Source organism: Vidua chalybeata, chromosome 12 (assembly GCF_026979565.1).
Source record: "Vidua chalybeata isolate OUT-0048 chromosome 12, bVidCha1 merged haplotype, whole genome shotgun sequence".
In the NCBI taxonomy this organism is placed as follows: Eukaryota; Metazoa; Chordata; class Aves; order Passeriformes; family Viduidae; genus Vidua; species Vidua chalybeata.
Genome location: NC_071541.1, coordinates 17,442,874 through 17,462,789, shown reverse-complemented (window position 1 = coordinate 17,462,789; position 19,916 = coordinate 17,442,874). Strand labels below are relative to the sequence as shown.

Here is a 19,916-nt window from a genome sequence, read left to right as displayed (position 1 = left end):
CTGCCTCCCTGGCTTACTACCAAGCAGCCTATTCCCTCAGAACAGCTTTTGTGCTGTCAGTACATCTTTGACGTTTCTTGAAGCAATGGAATGCAGTTCTAGATGGCACAGATATCACAGGGTATTTACTTGCAGCTCAAGTGTTTTCTTTGCTTCAGTGGGTTTTGTTCAACTCCCCCGGTGTCCCCGACCTGTTTGTCTGCAGAGTGACTTCAACTCTATGCCAGTAGCTTAAATACATGAAACCTAACTTGCATTAAATTGCCCATTCAATGATAGACATCAAACCTACAGAGAGCATAGGATACTGGAGCTGTGGTATCATGTAACATCTGACACATCCCATTGCTTAGGGAAGGATTAATAAAAGCAGCAGATTCCATCATGGCTGGATTAGCCCAGGCTCTTCTCTGCTCGTACATGGACAGACACTGGGCAAGAACAGAACACTGAAGAACCTGCTGCACCCTCCTTCACCTCAAACCACACCCAATGGCTGGAAATCATGTCCTGACTCCCAAGTCATCTTCAATTCCACTTCAAGTGTTTCCTGCTATGGAAAACCTTCTGTTAAGCTGAAGACTTCATACCCATCTTTTCCAGTGGACTGTTAACAATGTGCAGCAAGGCCAATTACCTTTCAAATGAAATTTAATCTTAGAAGGCACCTCACCCTTAGCAGATTTATTCTGTTCAATTACTGACAAATGTGTCAAATACATCCCTCAGAGGTCCCAAGGAAATAGGATTACCCACACTGAATATTCATCAGAGAGGAAAAGGAAAGTGTTTCTGCCTCCTCAAGAGGATAAAACAATGTCATGAAAACTGATTTCCAATCTTACCTAATAAAAAGGCAATTTGCCACCAGACCTTTAACACCCATTTGTTAAAGTAACTCAGAAACTTATTTATTGGAGTGATAGACTAGAAACATGCAATCAATTTTTACAGAGTTTTAATTACTAAGAAAATGGCACTATACATTTCCCTCAGATTAAACAAATACCACTAGACAAGCCTGCCTCCGAGATAATAAGCAAACAGCAAGAAGCAAGCCACAGCTTTTTCTAAGGCAAACAAAGAAAAAACCTCTTTGTGAGCTGGAGTTCTGCCCTTTCCAGTTTGCCCAGACTTGCCCCTTCCCTCGCTGCGTGTTCTACCATGGTATTGACATAGCCCAAGGAGGGTTTTTTTTTGCTGACATACTCACACCAGACAAAGCTCCCTTTCACCAAGTGTTCAACTGTGCTCCAACACCAGGCTACAGAAATCAGCAATGCCAGGCAGCCTTCTATGGCTGAATTAGAAACCACTGCTTCTTAGAATAGGAATCACAATACCTGTAAATGAAATCCTTTACTGGGATATCAACACTAAGAGTATCCACATAAACCAGCAGCACAAAGTTTTATTATTACATCAAATCTACTGTATTTGATATCTTCACTAAAACTTGTACCCAACTGATATTAGAGAGCCTGACAAAAATAAGGAACTCAAAGCCAGAAACAGCAGGATTTACCTTCCAGAAAAGCCAAGGCACTTACAGCATTGACAATAATTTTCACTCGAGCTTCCTACATGGTGCAAGTTGCAGTGTTAAACCCAAACTCCGTTTCCTTATAAACTCAAGCTTTTTTTTCTGCAATAGATCAAATATTAGAAGAGAACTTTTGCTTCCATTCAGTACCAAAAAACCCACCCAGCTCTCCACAGATTATTCAGCTGAAGACAGGCAGCCAGCAAGCTTTCCCAAAACTGAGTGTTTTGCTGTGATCTGAAATAAAGATGGATGTTTACTGCTACACCTCTTTAATTACAAAGCTTTCTGCAATTATTAGAAATAGATAGAATAAGCTTTAAGAGCAATGTTAAAAGCCTGGGAAAAAAAACAAAAACAAACTAAAAACCCTAACAAACAAACAAAAAAAAAGAGCAGCACACCACCAAAACAAGTCAGAAGCATTTTAAGCAAGTCTTTATTTTTCTACTCCCATAACTAGCAATAACAAGACAATGAATTCTCCATTTCTTTTTGCTAAAATATTTGGGTGTGATGGAACCCAGCCCTCAAATAAATGCATGCTTTGAAAAAGGAAAAATAAAGAGTTATTTCTGTGATTTGTGCCTCACAGTCAAACTAGAATGACCCTGAGAGAAGTCTGTGCAGACAAATCACTGGATTTATGTTAGATCTGTTTCCCACCCCTCTTTGTGTTATTGCTCTGCAAATTGCAGATTTATTTTTTTAGCAAGTACTAATTTTGACTACAACCCATCATAAAGAGTGCTACAATATTGCTTTTTATTACAAATGCGCAAAACTTTTTCGAAACTATAAATGTGTAAAACAATCCACCAACTGTACAGTGCATTTACAGGACACAACCCAGAAAGGAACATGCAGTGTAAAGAACTGCTTTATACATTTAGCCCTTGGCCACAAAGAACTTGGCAGTACTACCACAACTTTAATGACTATAGTGTGAAAAAAAAGTAATTAAAAACAAAAAAAGCTCAGCTACATCTAACTTTACCACGAAGTTGGGATACATACAACATCGTACAGGGAAGAGTTGTTTTTAACTGGAAACCGTCATCATGTTGTAACTCTTGGAAGGGCTGGATCTGCCAATTCTCCACTCCTCCTTGCAGCTGGTCCTGCTCTCCAGCTGTTTGGCCGCCTTCCCTCCAGGCTGGGGGCCTTCGTACAGCACACAGATAGACCCATCCTCACCTATGCGATAGGACACTTCGAAGGGGTCGACCCACAGCGTTAACTCGCTGGGTAAGAGCTGGAAGAGCCTCTCGTGGTTCAGTCCGATCATCCCCGCCGCCTTTCCTATCAAGGGGTCCATCTTATGGTTGATCCTGATGCAGCGGTAGCCGGAGCCCTTGGAGGGCACCAGGGGGAACCAGTGGTGCTTGTAGTGTTCTGCGGGAGGGAACAAAGAGGAGCTTCTGCGCGGGGCTGCGCTCCGGCGGACCCCGCGGGATGCGGGAGGGACGGAGGGGATGGAAGGAGGGGATGCCCCCCCGGCACTCACCGCGCATCGCCTCCTGCAGGCACTCGCGGAAGCACCGCAGCTGCTCCTCGCCGACCCCGCCGGCGGCCCGCAGGAGGCGGGTCACGAACGCGGCCGCCGTGGAGATCTCGGTCCTCATGTCCGCCCCGGCCCCGCTGCCAGCGCCGCCCGGCCCGGCCCGGCCCCCGCGGCCGGGGGCGGCTCCGCGCAACAGCCGCACGGCGCGGGCGGGACGGGGCGGGTTTGTTGTGCTGGCCGTGGGGCGGGACCGGCGCGGATGCACGGACAGCCCGACGCACGGACAGCCCGACGCACGGACAGCCCGCCCCGCCGGGCAGCGCTCGGGGCACCGGCCGGACCCGGCCCCGCCGCTCATTCACCCCAACGGAATTAACGGGTGCAACGCGCGCCGCGCTCGGCTCTGCCCTGCCCTCATCGGCACCCCAGGCTGAAACCCCCCCTCCATCTCAGACATACAGCGCCGAGGTCATCCTTGACGTGCGGGTTTTCCTTTCCCTGTACCAGCAAATGACAGAACTCTTGACGTTTGCCCAAAACCCAGACTACTTCTCTCCTAACCGACTCTCAGGTCGGGATCAAGATGCTATTTTATTATAACAAATTTTCACCGAAGTCCCATTTGCATTTCAGTACCTCATACTTTAGGAATTAAGCTAAAAAAAATAAATCTCTGCTGGTACCTGGACTGATTCAGTCATCCACTTCAATTTTGATTTACTCAGTGTTTTGAGAATCAGAACACAAAACACGTTCACATCGATCTTAATTGAAATAAGGGACAAAGAAACAACACTTGCATTGGCGTTATGGAATTATTGCTAGCATTTAGAATAAACATAGCATTAGCAGCACTAAGAACTGTCCAAATCCATGCATAACTTATTAAACTTAATGCTTAATTATGCTAAAGAGCTTCCCCCTTCCACGATGTGTGCACCCAAATGAATAAATGCACAAATTCCCTATTATCCCAGTGATTTTACACTTAAGTCAGTAAAACAAGATACTGCTAAAGCCAGGACAGACATTAAGGGCCCTGATTTTAACTTGCTCGTGAGAAATTAAAATAATGGTAAGAGTAGGAAGCAGATGAATGGTAGCTAAAAGTATTGCAAGAGTCAATTGGTAATGCTAAAACTGCTCACGTGGATTGAGGTCTGACACCTGGATCCATTAGTACTAAGTGGAATATTCAAATGAAACAAGAAATTCTGGCTATAAAAACTTAAAAATGCCACAGTTGTCAGGTAGCACTAAGCTCACACTTTGCTTTGTTGTGTTCTCCTCAGGGAGTTTCAGATTTAAGACTCAATGTAAGCAAGACACAGAAAAATGAGAAATCAGCAGATCTGCAACTGTGTTACTTTCATCCCCCTGCCCAAAAATGGTTCCATGAGCAGCTGTATTTAAAGCAAATTCTACGTGTCAGACTTACTTTGTTGTTAGTCTAATCCTCTGCAAGTCATTTTCTCTTTAGCAGGAACACCTGGAGTAGAGAAAAACAAAGTCAGTATCTTGGTTTATCTTGTTAAAAATAAAGTTTGTGCAAGTGTTCTATTCCTTCTCAATTTCAGCTAGAGGAAGAGGAGAAAGTAAAACTGAAGGTATACAACTCAAACAATATATTATTTAAAAGGAGCAATAATAAAAAAATAGTCATACTAGCATAATCCTACTAATTTATTAAACAACAACAAAAATCCCAAAAAAAAAAAAAAAAAAAAAAAACCACGCAAACAAAACCAACCCAGAATTATGAACAAGTAATGTCTAAATGCAGTTCCTTTTAGATTACTTAAATTAAGCTCTCGATATGTGTCTCTTTAAACATAAGCAGCAGAAACAGAGCACTAGAAATTGCCAGGAGAGGTTTTAAACTAAACAAGCAATTTTGGTTTTACTCCATCTCCTCAAAGCATCTCTCTCTAAACATAAAGAGAGAAAACCATTCTTAAAAGCAAGAAGAAAGTTTTCTTTATGGCAAGACTACAAAGACAAACATTATGTTACCATTCCCACTAGAGGGAGAAAAGCAATAATTCCAAACATAAATAATGGTACCTTCAGTGGTTTGAGCATCAAACCCATCCACGATTTCCCCGGTTTGACACATAATTGATAGAACAAATTATTGGAGAAACAAAAATAAAACCTTTAAGCAGCACCTCAAAACTAAAGTGCCACAAGTGCACCTGCCCTCGGAGGTGCACATAATTGATAGAACAAATTATTGGAGAAACAAAAATAAAACCTTTAAGCAGTACCTCAAAACTAAAGTGCCACAAGTGCACCTGCCCTCGGAGACTGCCCCTTTTGTGTGCACCTGAGCTGAGCAGATGAGCTGCTCCCACCTGCTGCTTCCATTGCAATCACTGCTGCCCCTTTAGCACAGCTGGGAACCCTCAGGGCTTCCTCTGGGCCGTTCTGGCTCCTCACAGGCTGCTCGTGCAGTGCACGGATAAAGGGAATTACCCTCCAGTGATAACCCAATTTCCCTGCACCTAAGGGGCAATAGCGAAATGAACAAGAAAAATCAGGGTTCTCTAACAGAATTGGAAATATCTCGCACTAGCACAGCGGTTTTCACTTAAAAGACCATCAAGGGATTCGTAAACTGATTTGTAGAAATGAAAATAATTTGTAGCTCTGTTTTAAAAATGTGCTGCAAGACTATGGTCTAGTCTCCTCTTAAAAGATTTATCAACATAGCTGTGGCCTCACACCCACCTGAGTTATACAGAGCTGGAAACTCTATTTTTCTGTCCACATTTAAAAACGAGCCAAATATGATTACAAAAGCAGGATAACGCCAGTAATTTAACAGTGGGGGTTTAGCACAGGACTTTTGCAAATATTGCACTTCCCTGACACTTTCAGAGGTCCCAGTTTATCGAGGGTAGTCGTGTCTGTGGCCGCCCTCCAGCTGCGGTGTGACGCCATCGTGCCCGGGATGAAGCCAGGTCTGACATCAGCGGGACAGCCCTCACCGTGACGTCACCGCCCAGTCTGATGTCATCGCTCGACAGCCTGACGTCAGCGCCTCCCCCTCACACCGCTGAGGGGACGATCCTTCCCGCCTCCCTCCCTCCCTCCCAATCAGCGAGGCGCTTACGTGTCGGCGGTCCGCGGCCAATCGCGAGGGCGCTTACAGCCGGCTCTGAAGCTGCCGCCACTCTATTGGCTGTGCGGGGAGGGCTGCCCGGCGGTGATTGGCGGGCGGCGCGGCGCGCGCGGGGGGCGTGGCCGGGGCTGCCCCGCGGCGTGTGGGCCCGCGGGTCCCGGTGCCGCCATGGCGGCGCTGCCCGGGCAGCGCAAGCGGAGCGGCCCCGCGCTCTTCGGGGAGAGCGGCGCCGCGGCCGCCCCGCCGGCGCTCCGGGACGTCCTTCCCCCGCACAAGCGCCCCAAGAGCGCCGTGACCGGGACCATGGACCCCTTCGGGGACAGTGATGACTTCACGGCGGACGACCTGGAGCAGATCGACATCCTGGCCTCGCAGGCGCTGTCGCAGGATCCGCCCGCGGGACACGCGTGGGGAGCCCCGGAGCTGCCCCGGGGCGGGCGGCAAGGTCGGTGTGTCCCGGCGGCTGCCCCTCACTGCCCCGCTGCTGCCAAAGGGTTTGGTGTCCCTTTAGGAACCGCAGAATGGCCTGGGTTGGCAGGGACCTCAAAGCCCATCCAGTGCCACCCCCTGCCATGGGCAGGAACCCCTTCCACTGTCCCAGGCTGCTCCAAGCCCCGTCCAACCTGGCTTTGGACACTTCCAGGGATCCAGGGGCAACCACAGCTGCTCTGGGCACCCTGTGCTGGGTCTTCCCCTCCCTCACAGGGAAGAATTTCTTCCTAATATCTAACCCAAATCTCTGTCAGCGTGAAGCCCCTTCCTCTTGCTCTGTCATTACAGGCTCTTGTAAATAGACTTGCTCCATCCTTCTTGTAAGTTCCCTTAAGGGAATTAATTGCTCCTGCCCGTTCCCCTGGCCACCAGCGCCCCACGGTGGTACCCCCGGTGTCAGAGGGATGGCTGGCATTCAGAGGAATAACAAGAATAACAATCCCAGCAGGAACATTGCGCTGATCTCACAGCACCAGGAGCCCTGCCTGGGGTGTGTGTGGTAATGCCAGCCTGGGACAAGGGTGCTGCATGTCAAACCTGCCAAATAAAAAAAACCCGAGTTTCCTAAACTTTCAACGTGCTTTAGGTGTCATATCCTAGTAGCATGTTTGCTTTCAGATTTTTTTTCCCCTCTTAATTTCCACTAATAAATGCATAGCATGCCTTGTATTAACAGCTGACTTTCAGGTTTACTTTGAACAAAACAAAAGCAGGGGTTTCTTAATAATGAACCTTAGAGAGCTTGAATAATCGAAGTATGTTTTAGCAACCCTGACATCTGTCACCTCTCCAGCTGAGTAAGTTTTCAGTGAGTCCTTGTTTGTACATTCACTAAAGTTATCTCAGAAGAAATGCTTGCTTTTGCTGTGGGTCATCTTGCTGGTTTAAGATATGAGATGATCTTTAAGGTCCCTCTCAACCCAAACCATTCTGTAATTAGAAATTTGTAGGGGCAGGGGTTCTTCTGTTATAAGAATTGATGCACAAGCACTAGCAAAGTTCCTGTGGTGGCTAGATGAGGCAGTTCACCTGTTTGTAATGACAGTAAAATACTAAGATATTCAGATGTATGCAATGACAAATAACAAAACCTTGGTGTTGAGTCACCAGTGATGCACATTCATCATCTGTGCTTCAGATTTTGGCTTTTCCCTGCAGCAGGAAGCAGAGCAGAAGATGGTCTGATGAGAGATGCATTCCAGTTTGAAGTGCTGCAGACACAGCATGAAGAAGTCAAACGGAAGGTTGGCAATATCCTCCCTTCTCTAAATATCACATTTTTGATAGGAACAACTGAAAGGTGGGATAAATCCAGTGCCAAGCATTTAATTCTAATCACGGTGATCTAATCTTTGTAATCCAGGGGTGTGTTAAAATAAAATCATTGTACTACAAACAGCTCTAGTAATACTAAAGAGTAAGAGCAATATTTTATTTCTTGGTCATTTCAGATTAGCAAATGCTAATTTTTCAGTTCTATTTGTTCCCTACAAATAATTTCTCTGCCCTGTCAGCCAGAGTTGTTTTGTTTAACTTAAAAGGTTTGAGAAAGTGACGTGAGTTTCAAGTGACTTTATGTTACTTTACCTTCTGGTGGTCATTTATGGAGAGATACTCTGTTTCCCTTTCTCCCTTCTCTGTATCTGTCCCAGCTCTATTATATCCACCTTTATCAGGAAATCTCCTACCTGTATACTGTATCAAATCATAATTTTACAGTTGTAGAGAAGTGTCTTTCTGATCTTTTCTTCTTGCTTTTCTGAGTAACTTCTTTATTATCCCCAAAGTCTTGTCTCTGAGTGGTAGTAACTGCTCAGGAAGTATTAGAGACTCAGTGTCATGAAGATTTTCTCTGGGGGTGATACCTTGTCTTAGAGTGCTTGTTGGCTGTCCTGATGGATGTAGTAGTGTAATTAAATTATCACTGTTATCATCCAAACAATGAATAAATAATTGATGTGTGTGACTAGTACACTTTAAAAAAAAAAAAACCCAAAACATGATTGCAGAGAAGGGGAAAGAGAAGGATGATCTTGTCATTTTTAATTATGTTAAAGAAAACAGTAGCCTGATTTAATTAGAGAAAAAATAGAGGCAACATGTGTAGAATTTCTGAGCTGGGTTACCAGGAGCATTTTTCTCCCTAGAAATTAAAAATACACCTAATTTTCAACCACATACTGCAAAAGCATACTTTCAGCTGTATCCATCCTTTAATGTAACTCATCTGTTTGCAGCTGAAAGAAATGCAGGATGAAATTCTCACTAAAAATGGAGAAATTAAAATTCTGCGTGACTCAATGCAGCAGATGGAGTATGCTATGGAAGAACAGAAAAAATCATACCTGCTACTGGAACAGCAAAAATCTCAGATTTTAAGTGAAAAAGAAAAGGAGTTCTCCAAAAAGGTTTGTAAGTCTATCAGTTACCTGCACATCACTTGCAGATGCTAATTTATGACTTAATGATGTCACAGACCATTTAGTCAAAGGAACAACATTTGTGTGAAATTTCCACAATGCTTGCTTTCATTTTCTTACCTAGAAGAAAACATTTGTAAGAACTTGTTGAGGGTCTTCCCCTGCCAAAATAAAGGAGTGAAATTCAGGTGGTAGAGGTTTTCATTTACTTACTGCTTTTTTGAAGCCATCCCGAGAACATTGCAATTGGAATGCATGTTAGAGTGGGAAAAAGTGACAGAACATGCTTTGTGGCTCTGATCAGATTGCTGTTCTTGTTGCAGTCATCTCTGTGCAAGCCCTGAAGAGGACAGTGGCTGCTTTTGCCCAGTTGGCTCTGCAGCCTCACTGGAGCCATGCTCTGCGTGGCACTTGCTCTGTCTTAGCCACTCACAAAACTTCTTGCCTGAACTCCTGGCACTTGGTTCTCAGACAGTGTTAAATGGACTAACATTCCTAAAAACTGAGATCTTGGAGTTCACAGTAAGCAGATGGTGATCTGGAGCTGTCTGTAACTCAGTTGCTCTGCAGCTGCACCACTCCTGAACTGGTAAAACTGTCCTGATCTCCTCTTTCAGTTACAGTCCTTGCACTCGGAGCTGCAGTTCAAGGACGCAGAAATGAATGAATTAAGAACACGACTTCAGAACTGTGAAAGAAACAAACACCTTTCTCAGGCAATTCCAACAACAAGGTAGGGGGGTTGGAAAAGGAATTTGTGTTCATTTTTGTAATACGTGTGTTTAATCTATTGAAGAGGTTTTTCTTCTTCATGTGACTCTTAGCCCTGTTGTCTTTAAAAAAATACAACAAAGAAGTCTGATGACATCTATGGAATTTGCTCAAAAAAGAGCCTTCCTTGTATCTGTGACAGAAATTCAGAGAGTATATAGTGAAGTATCTCTAAAACATCATCCCAAAGAAAATAGATTGTTATTTAATAAAATATTTACGAAAGAAATACTGATTTGTCTTTTTATCTTAGCCCTAAAAAGAATCTTGTGGTACAAGTGAAATCAGAAGGATGTTCTCCACAGCCAGAAAAAAGATCTTTTCCTACAAAGGAATCCTTCAATGCTGAAATGTCCACTAGGCCATCAGGAAATTTGATGGCCCTGACTACTTCAATCAAAGAAGGTAAACCCATGTACAGCTTGCAACATTTTTAGCTACGTGTGAACATTCTACATTGGAGAAGTATTTTGTGACTGAACAGTTGCAGTCAATTCACAGTTATTTATTTTGGTTTTAGTTAGATTGTTTTTCCACTTTATACTAACTGGAGTTAAATAGCCATGACTGAAATTTGCATGAAGATCATTTTAATTCATACCTTAGTACCAGATGCCAAGGTGGCAATGACGAAGTGGCCAGTGGCTGCAATAAAAAACTTTATTGTGTGATGAACTAAAACATCCAAATTGTTGATCTGTCTTTTCTCATTGCATAAAGAATAGGAAATAATTTGCCTATTTATTGGTCTGCCAGTCAGGTAATGCATGTTTTGTATTCTTGTTCTAGCATTTTGGGGATTGGATTTTAAAGGGTACATATTTAGCCATATTGAAAGAAGCAACTGAAACAATGTACTCACTTCCTCTTTTATATGTAGGGCAGTAATTCTCACAAAATTCTATCTTGAAATTCATTGAGTAAACCTTAGGAAATTAATATCTATATATATCTGAAGATTGCTATGAAACAAAAGTAGTGGTTTTTTAATAACAATGGGAAATAATAAATGGAAGAAATGTGAATATCATCAACTAATCCTTACTTGAAGAGTAAGGAAAAATCTGAGATGTTGCTGTCAGTTACAATGTTCATTCTAAAAATATGGGCAGTAGGAACTCCAGCAAAAAGAAAAATGCAGTAGCCTGAAAGCATTAGTCTTGCTGTTGTTTGTTATGATAATACTCCATATGCCTATTTGTTTGAAAAAATACATTTGTTTACTTTTTTTTCTGAACTCTGCAAGGCTTTTGGCCTTGGTTTGCTTGGTAATTGTGACATACAGAGATTATCAAAAGATTATCTAACACTGTGGCTGTGTGTACAGGATGGGTGCAGATCTGTGTTCTCCCAATCCCTGTTTGTTTCAGACAGGAAGATAACCCATCCTGAAATTTCATCTCTGAAGCAGCACAAAGCAACAGGAAAAAATGGTTCCTACAACTCTGTCCCCAAACGAAATACACAAGGTAATATCATTCTGGTAATTCAGAAATAAAGCCAGGGAAAATGGTTAATTTTTTTACCTTTAAAAAAACCTAAAACACTATAAAGCATTTTCAACAGTCAGCTCCAAGAATTCTTTAGGGTACTATCTTAGTTACAGTTGACAGTGGAATTGCATCACATAATTTCAATGTCTAGAGTAGAAAATGGAGGGCAAGTCACCAGAACAGCTGGGGTATGTGATCACTTGGCTCAAGCTATTTTGTAAATATGGAATCATAATTAAAATACCTCTAAATAGAACTTGGTTTATATTTATATATATCTTAAATTAATTTTTTTGAAATAATCCTCCTGTTAAGAAAACATTTTGAGGTTGCAAGCACTCTTGCAGTAAGGCTGATCTTCTGAAATACTGATTTTTTGTTGTTGATGATGGCAAATCTTCTCCAAAGAAAATTCTGTATCCTTCCAGGTTCTATCTTGCTGAATGCACTGATGAAGCAGCCCATTGTCCCCGGGTCACTTCTAGGTTTCTGCCACCTTCTCAGTAGCAACTCTGAGCCTCTACCTGGAGCTGTGTTGCCACCCAACTCTTTGGATACGTAAGTTTTATTTTCTTTTTTAAACTGTGTCTGCCATGTTCAGCACAGTGGTATTCTCTGTACTAAGAAACACTTGGTCATGCAGGACAGCTCATTCCCTGTGGTAAATCATGCTCTGCTTAGGCCATTTAGTGCAAAATTTGGAACATCATTCTGTATCTTTGATTATCACAGATACTAAACCCTGGAACATCACTAAAAATTAATTAGGTTAATTATCAGTTAGGGGAAGGCACAGAACTAAACTGAAGCTGTTAGCAGCTTGCATTGCAAGGAAGGAAGCACAGAAACATCATCATGAGTTAAGGGGGAAGAAAATGCTGAAAATGTGACCAAAATTTGGTTTCATATCTTAAAAATATAAACCGTGTTCAATTTTTAACGTACAATTGGTATGCAACTTTCCAATATATATTTATATTTCCTGGTAAAGCATTTTAAATAGGAAGATTGGATTTGAATTATAATAGTTTCTCACTTTACAAAATTAGACTGTAGCTTCTGAAATACCTTTGCTTTTCAGATAGGTTTTATTAGTAATGAAACCTAGAATGCTTTGAAATGGCTCTTCTACATCAAGGAGTAGGATGATGTTTTCCCCCCTTTTTTCCTATATTGGAAACAGACATCTCTTAGTACTCTGGCCTTTCTATTATTCAATTCAAAATATGGATAACTCAGATTTCAAGTATGTTCTCTGCCTTTTTTGTGAAGCATTTCCCTTTTACTTTTATTTGGACAGGAAGCCCACACAACTCCCCAGCAGCAGAAGAACTCAAGAAGGAATTGCTCCTCTTGTATCCCTGCAAGAAGCTCAAAAACTGGCAATAACAGGACTGAACTTGATTGCTCTGGATGAAGGATTATCTGAGGGAAACCCAGCAGAAGGCCAGGGAGGGCTCCTGCCCTTCACACAGAGCAGGATCCAAGGTGCTGTGCATCTCCTGCCCTTGGTGGAGCACCACGTTGGTGCCTTCTGCCGAGCAGAGCAGCTCGGGGACACGCCAGGGAATGGAGCTTGTGGGACCCATCCAACTGCTGCTTCCAGAGCCAGCACAAACACGGGGTCAGGCAAGGAGGACTTCAGGTTGTCCCTTGAAGAAACTACTCTTGTGTCACTGGGGATCCTTTATTATTTGGTGTTCTACAGCCGGGATGTTGTCCACACATTGCTATCTGCTGAAATGGAAAACAGTTCTGCTGCTGGAGATGAACAGGTTTCCAAGATGGACAAAAATGTGTCGTGCGACAATCAGTGTGACAATAAAGAAGAGAGCAGGACACAAGGAGGGCTGCCTGCTCCACAGGATCCTCCCAATACTGATGGAGCTCAACATTCTTTGTTTAAAAAGCTGCTTCAGATTTTAGCTTTTTCTGCTGCAAGGGGTTCCCAGACTGACAATATCCTGAACCAAAGCCTTAAGGTTTTGCTAAAATTAGCTGAAAATTCAACTATGGACTTGTTAATAAAGTAAGTCAGTAATAGCTTTAAAATTATTTCAGAGTCTGCTGTTTAGCAGTTTTCATTCTCTGTTAAAACTCATCTGGGCAGCTTCCACTAGAACTTGTGCTGTGTATGAGAGAAATCACATCTCATATGATATTTGAGAAGCAGCTGAGGATCTTTCTACTGCCTTTGCTGTTAATGAGTATAATAACCATCCCTGATCACTAACAAGGTTTGCTGATGATGTTCATATGAAGCAGATGCTGTTGCCTCATTGAAAGTGAAGAAGCTTTATAACATTCATTTTGGGGTTTTTGTGATTGCTGGGAGGTGCATAAAGAAGGAAAGCACAGGATCTCATTCTGGCAGGTAAAACTGCCAGTGTGAACTGCAGAGTGACTGCCAAAGTAACGATGTTTTGCAGCATAGTTTGTATTTATGACAGATAATTTGAGATCGGGTATGTTCTGAATAGCTTAAAAGCCACAAATTACGATACTGTCTACAAAAAGTAGGGTATTTTCAACTTGTAACTGCACTTCCCTTTTCTAACGAAGTTTTGTTTTGAAGTTTCCAGCACTTACTGAGGAGCCAGGTGCTGCAGCGCTGTCTGCGGCCCGAGACCCCTCTGCCTGCTGTGCTTCTGACTGTGAGACTCCTGTGTGCTCTTGCCCAGCACCACCTGTTGGTTGCTCAGCTCTGTTCCCATTCAGGTAAAAGACTGAGGAGACAGAGAACTGTTACCATGACTAAAAGTAATGCAAACAGGCCTTGCTCCAAGGTGCTGAAACCCCAGAAGGCAAAAAGCCTGCTGTGTTACCTGAAAACTTGTTTTCTGCTTATGATTTGGAGAGTATTTGTCTTGTGGTATCTGTCTACAAGCAGTGCTTTTGATAGCCATTTTAAAATAACTTTCTAGATTGTGTATTTAAGGTGAATGAATGATGAGGAAAAAGGGGCTTTTGAGGAGTTTTGAAGTGAAATTTATCTGTGCTCATGGCACTGCTCAGAGATTCCAGTGCTCTGCATGACAAATGATCTCTGTTCAGTTCCTTATGAATGAACCAGGACAAGATTACCATAAAGGCAAATATAAGGTTTAGGGATACCAATTTCCTCAGCACTGCTCAAGATGTGGGAAGTAAAACAAGAAGCTGAGCCTGTACCATGAGCCCTAGGATAGAACTCAAAATGTTTTCTTGCCTGATAGAATTTTTGTCATGAAAAAGTGGCTGTCTGGAAAAAGAACAAAGTTCTCTCTGTTTCAGACACTTGCCTTCTCCTTGCACTCTGCATGTACATAATTTCAAGACCAGATAAATCAGCATCTGAAATGCTTTGGCTTCAGCTGGAGCAAGAGGTAACCACGGCTGAGTGTCCATGTGCTCTTTCCTTCTCCTTCCAGTTGGGGGAGTGGGAGGAGCAGGATAGTGCACAAATTGTCTGAAAACAAGTTCTTTCTCTAGCTGAAATACAAAACTGCAAGCATGGGCTTGCAGTAAGGGATTACATTGATTTTTCAAAGGACCTGCTTGAAACTGAATCAATAACTATCCTTGAAGAGACCATTAGTCATAACAGCCTTTCAAGTCACTGAAAAAACCAGGGAAGATCCTAGAATGGCTGCAGATGTTCAGCACTAAGCTTTGTTTTGCTTTTAGAGCAATAGAAGAGTAAAAAGAAGCAAGATTTTAATTTCATTTTGATTGTATTTATTACATTTTAAAGTAATAAATTTTCTGTAGTGATTTAGGATCTATATTCCTTACAATGAATGGAAGTGCTACCTTGCTGTTTGTCATGGTTATATATAGAAAGAATAGCTTTTAAACCTAATTTGTGTTGTTTGTACAGACAAAAGTGACAACAGACTTGTTTGAGGTTCTATTTGCTCTACTTCCCTCATTTTAAAGAATTTTGAACCCTTTCAATTACCCCCACCTGCACTATAATATTAAGTGTAAACACATTGTTTGTATCAGTGAATTAAAGGCCACTGACCTTGTCCGCTTTGCTCATCAGAAAGTTGAGAAGGTTTCTGTGCAAGGCAGACTCTTGTCTATGAAGTGTTACAGGGGGAAAAGCTTGTACAATTTTGAGGGTAAAAGACAGCTGTTAGGAGGAAAAAAAAACCCCAAAGATTATTTGAAACTAGCAGTGAATTATCATAACTTAGCCCTCACTCTAACACAGCCTGTTTGTAACAGACAGTGAGGCTCCTGGCACGCTGCGTGTGGTGCTCCAGACCAGCAGTTTTATTTCCTGGCACAGACTGTCAGTGCTACCTCGAGGTACGTTCACCACACTGCCCCAGTTTAACCTGCTGACAAGTTCCAAGTACTCAATGCTGAAATTGCTTTTTGCCCCTTTTATTTTTTTTGCTGTAGAGAAATAGAAGTGTCCTGTACTTGAGTGGATGCCACCTTCTAGGAAGCTTGCTTTGGCTTGCTAGAAAATATCCTGAAATTTGAAAGTTTGAAGAGATTAAGCAGTAAAGTTCATGCTAAAATAAATTTTCTGCTCCTTTATTTTTGCTTTGTGTATTGAAGCACTGTTTTTCCTCTTGCAGGTGGTTAAGGCACTAATTGTGATGTTGCACAGACAGTGGATAAAGATTAGATCTGAGACCAGCTTGTGTGCACACAGGGAAAAAGTTACTCAGTTTTTACGGGATGCTGTTTTACTCTTGCACAGCCTGTCTCAGAAAGATAAACTGTTCCATGAACACTGTTTGGAAGTTCTCCATCAATACGACCAAGCCATGCCAGGCATAAGAGCCATTCTCAAAAAGACTCAAAAACTGAGTGCCTCTGAAGGTAAAAATCAGTCAAATGTTGGCTTTTTTCCACGTTGCAGAAATAAAAATTTCACTTCTGTCACTGTTCTCTTTTAACAAGTACCACATCAGACCTCTAGAGGCAGTTTAGATTGGATATTAGGAAGAAATTTTTCCCTGTGAGGGTGGGGAGGCCCCGGCACAGGGTGCCCAGAGAAGCTGTGGCTGCCCCATTCCTGGAAGTGTCCAAGGCCAGGTTGGATGGGGCTTGGAACAATCTGGGATAGTGGAATGTGTCCTAAAAAAGGCAGTGAAGAAGGGGAGAATTTTGTGTGACAAAACACAAATCTAAAGACCTATTTGCATGGACCCTTCGAAAATTTTATTTGCTGTAGTCTTCTACCATCAGTATGTTCTAAAATGCAGATACCAGCTATAATTATACTGTATGAAGCAGGAAAAAAATAATTCTCTGAAACATTATTATTTTTTGTTGCAGAGCTGATTTTGGATGAATTGTATCCTCCTGAGCCAGAAGACCAAGGAACAGACTCCAGCTAGCCAACAGCAAAGATATCTGTCCTTCCTCATCTGAATCATCATTGCCAATGTAAATGTGAACTTTGAATCGTCCTTTTAAGTGATCATCTTGGGTTGCACTCAAACACAGCACAACTAGACACATTTCTTTGTTGCAATTATTTCAGTGCTATCTAAATGTAGCTGAAAGCGAAGGAATTTTGATGAGAGAGTGATACTGCTGTGCAAACCACTCAATGGCTTATGACTGGTTCTGGTTATGAATTCCATCCTGTATGAACCCGCTGTGAATGGAATGGAAATTTCTCTCTATTTTCCATTTTACTGTGACTACAGCTGAATTTATGGTGCTGAATGTGCCAAGGTGTTTGTCATCACTGCATTCATTATGAAAGCCTTTTGAACACACATGTGTCTTTTGTAGCTGTACCACTTCCTTGTGTGACTTCCAGAATTTTCATATTGATATTAGTAAATAGTTTATGGTGATTTTAAAAACCCTTCTAGAAATAACTTAAGAATTGGCAGTTCATTACAGGGCTTTGAATTTCTTGCTAAGGATTGGTCACCTGAGCTCACTCAATTTCATCAATCTGCTGAAAGTGTAATCACTAAGATGCCAAAACAAACAATACTAGAACTTACATTTTACAGTTCCCCTTAAAAGAGTAAGATGGTACTGTTGAGGGTTGCATCCTAGGCAATAGAAGGATATTTAAATGTGTGCAGAATGACTGGGATTTTTGGTCACGATGAAGATGAAGGAGCCTCTCATTCCTAGGATTCAGCACCAAAGGTTGGAGGAAGAGCTGCTGCCCCACCCTTTGAAGTGTGCATGACTTTCACTCACTGACACACTGGGCTGCAAGTCACCAGCTGAGCCTTAGACCCTAAAAAGGGAAGTGTGTTATTAAAATGGACCCACAGGTGTGTGTGTTTAGATGGGAGAGCTCTTTTCCATTTTCAGCAGGGACTTGGTTTAGAACAAGCCTGGATCCAGGAACCAGGAGGACAAGAGACTCTACAGGAGTGGGAAGGAAGCCTTTGGAAAACTGGGAGACATTCTGTTCTCTGGTCATGCCCAAAGAGGCTGCGACCTACCCTGAAGCAAAGAGCCCACTCCAGTGTGCTCAGCAAGCTCCTGGCTTGGCTCTTGCTTTGGAAGAGAACTTTCCTAGAAATGCCTGTGCAGGAAGAACTGGGATAATAACCCAGCACCTCCAGAGGGACAAAGCTCCTTCTTCCCCCCAGCCTGGGCTCAGCCTCCTCCTCTCTGAGCAGCAGCTGCACCAGGCAGGGCCAGGTCACTTCTGTGAAACACAAGCTCCTCTCAGTAACAGGTTTGAAATCCCTTGTAGCATCTGGAAACTGCCATGTTCCTGCTGAAATGCACCAAGGAAGGATGCACAGGCACAGAGCAGCAAAGCCTTCCAAGCCTGTGTATGCTTGCATGGTCAGAACCCTGGAACTGTCACCAGGCCCTGAACAAGACAAGCTGCAGATATTGGTGTGACAAAAAACATTTCACTTGTCCATATAAAATAAATAAATAAGGAAATAAACAAAGCAACCAAAAAAAAAAAAAAAAAAAAAAAAAAAAAAAAAAAAAAAAAAGAGCCCAAAAACAAACAAACAAACAAAAAACCCCACAACATTAAGATAATTCCTTAAGAACAGCCCAATGAGCAGGAGCTGTGGTAAAGCAGTATCTGGCCATGAGCCTGCTCTGAGGGGCAACCTTAGAGCTGTCCTAACAAAGATCTGACAGTCACAGAACCTCAGATATCCCAAAATGCAGTGATCATCAGTTTTCAACCGTTCTCACCACTTAATTTCTCTAAACAATTTGAGTTTATAGAGATAAGAGACATTTAACCCATGTGGGTGAACAGACCAAATGAACTGTTAAGAACTTGGATAAAAAACAGTTCCCTAAGGAATCCCAAACTGCTGGAGCAATCCAGTTATAAAAAGTTGTTAAAAAAAATTCCTGGCTTCATCTAAAGGGTGTGTGTATGGCAACTTGGAAGAAGGGAGAAGTGGATTATTGCTAAACTTTATATAAACAGAAGAGTTATCTGTGGAAAAAAACTAGTAGGAAAACTCCTAACTGTTCCCTCCTGGCTCTGCATCCCTTCCCATCCACCCCCTCTAACAGACAACACCCAAACATGTACATTTACATTCTCATTTTCCCCCAACTCTGGACTTTAAAGCAGTACAACCCAGGCTCCATACACCAAACAGATCCAAACTTTCCCCCCACAGGAATCACACTAACATTGTGTTATTATGAAATTAAACCACAGCTTTTAAAATTGAAAGCATTGTCTGTTCACATTCCTAAGGAAAAATGAGGCTCTGTACTCCTAAAAAGAAAAGGCAGAAAAGAAATATATTTACAGAACCACCATAATTAAGACATTTACAGTGATCAACCTTGTCTGGATTATTTTAAGATTGTGCTAACCTTCAGCAATTCTCCTTTTTTACTTTCTCCTGAAATTTTTCTCAGGATTAAAAAGATCCAATCATGTATGCAACAGGTCATCATCCCTGATGATCTGTTCTTCACTCCCTGAAGAACTCCCACCATAGCAGCTTTTCCACAGCCAGTTTGCATTTCCCCACCATGTTACAGATAAGCTGTGCCTCTGTATTAACTGAGAAAAGCAATTTACTCTGGCATCAAGCACAGGCACGAGACTGCACAAGACTGAACAATGAAGTACTGAGCAAAGGAAAGGCACTAGGCATGTTCTACACACAATTCTCACATTCCTCAGCAGCAGCCACCCATCTGCTTCCTTGCCCGTGGGGATGGCAACCAGGGTTTCCCCTTGGCTGAAAGCTGAGCTCACCAGAGCTGCTTTTTCCTGCTCAATGAAACCTTGCTCAATTCTACGTCTTGCATTATCATTGACTTGGTGAGATTGGAAGGGGCCTCTGCAGCTCATCCATCCCCCAACTGAAACAAACTCCACAGAGAAGCCAAACAACTGCTTTGTGTCATATCAGGCCTCAAAAGCCCATCTTTTTAAACCAAGCTGACACATAGGTGAAGATGGCAAATACAAAATACCTCGTCCTGTAGCATACAACCTCCCTGACCTGAGTTGAGTTTATTCATATTAATCCCACTAATGTGCTTAAAAGCCTGTTCTAAACAATTAGAACAAAGTCATCCTCACCACTGCATGTTTTTGTTAGTCTGCATTATTTATGGCTATAATACCAAATGGTTACAA

At 42.4% G+C, this 19,916-nt stretch overlaps 2 protein-coding genes across 3 annotated transcripts; one reads left to right on the top strand and one right to left on the bottom strand.

Annotated features, from left to right (window-relative positions):
• Positions 1 to 1,964: 1,964 nt before the first annotated feature.
• LOC128794330 (protein BTG1-like) lies at positions 1,965 to 3,884 on the bottom strand. Its single transcript, XM_053954090.1, has 2 exons — positions 3,051 to 3,884; positions 1,965 to 2,938 (listed from the first exon to the last, which is right to left on the bottom strand). The coding sequence occupies exons 1-2, from the start codon at positions 3,403 to 3,405 to the stop codon at positions 2,586 to 2,588; spliced, it is 708 nt and encodes a 235-aa protein (XP_053810065.1). The 5' UTR covers positions 3,406 to 3,884; the 3' UTR covers positions 1,965 to 2,585.
• A 2,442-nt stretch (positions 3,885 to 6,326) lies between these two features.
• Positions 6,327 to 19,090, top strand: ATRIP (ATR interacting protein). 2 transcript variants are annotated; one of them, XM_053953763.1, is made up of 13 exons: positions 6,327 to 6,616; positions 7,825 to 7,907; positions 8,901 to 9,071; positions 9,701 to 9,816; positions 10,108 to 10,259; positions 11,225 to 11,323; positions 11,776 to 11,905; positions 12,648 to 13,376; positions 13,923 to 14,065; positions 14,621 to 14,712; positions 15,560 to 15,643; positions 15,922 to 16,168; positions 16,628 to 19,090. In XM_053953763.1, exons 1-13 carry the CDS (start codon positions 6,340 to 6,342, stop codon positions 16,687 to 16,689), a joined length of 2,385 nt encoding a protein of 794 aa, XP_053809738.1. In that variant the 5' UTR covers positions 6,327 to 6,339; the 3' UTR covers positions 16,690 to 19,090. The 2 variants fall into 2 exon arrangements, with proteins under 2 accessions (XP_053809738.1, XP_053809737.1); XM_053953762.1 differs by having other exon boundaries at positions 7,822 to 7,907.
• The last annotated feature ends 826 nt before the right edge of the window (positions 19,091 to 19,916 follow it).

Excerpts from the sequence above, each read along its gene's own strand:
- LOC128794330 (XM_053954090.1), bottom strand. The coding sequence starts at position 3,405 with ATGAGCGGCGGGGCCGGGTCCGGCCGGTGCCCCGAGCGCTGCCCGGCG. Across the intron at positions 2,939-3,050 it reads CCTGCAGGAGGCGATGCGCG|AACACTACAAGCACCACTGG; the intron begins GTGAGTGCCGGG and ends TCCCTCCCGCAG.
- ATRIP (XM_053953762.1), top strand. The coding sequence starts at position 6,340 with ATGGCGGCGCTGCCCGGGCAGCGCAAGCGGAGCGGCCCCGCGCTCTTC. Across the intron at positions 14,066-14,620 it reads TCAGCTCTGTTCCCATTCAG|ACACTTGCCTTCTCCTTGCA; the intron begins GTAAAAGACTGA and ends TCTCTGTTTCAG. Across the intron at positions 16,169-16,627 it reads AAAACTGAGTGCCTCTGAAG|AGCTGATTTTGGATGAATTG; the intron begins GTAAAAATCAGT and ends TTTTTGTTGCAG.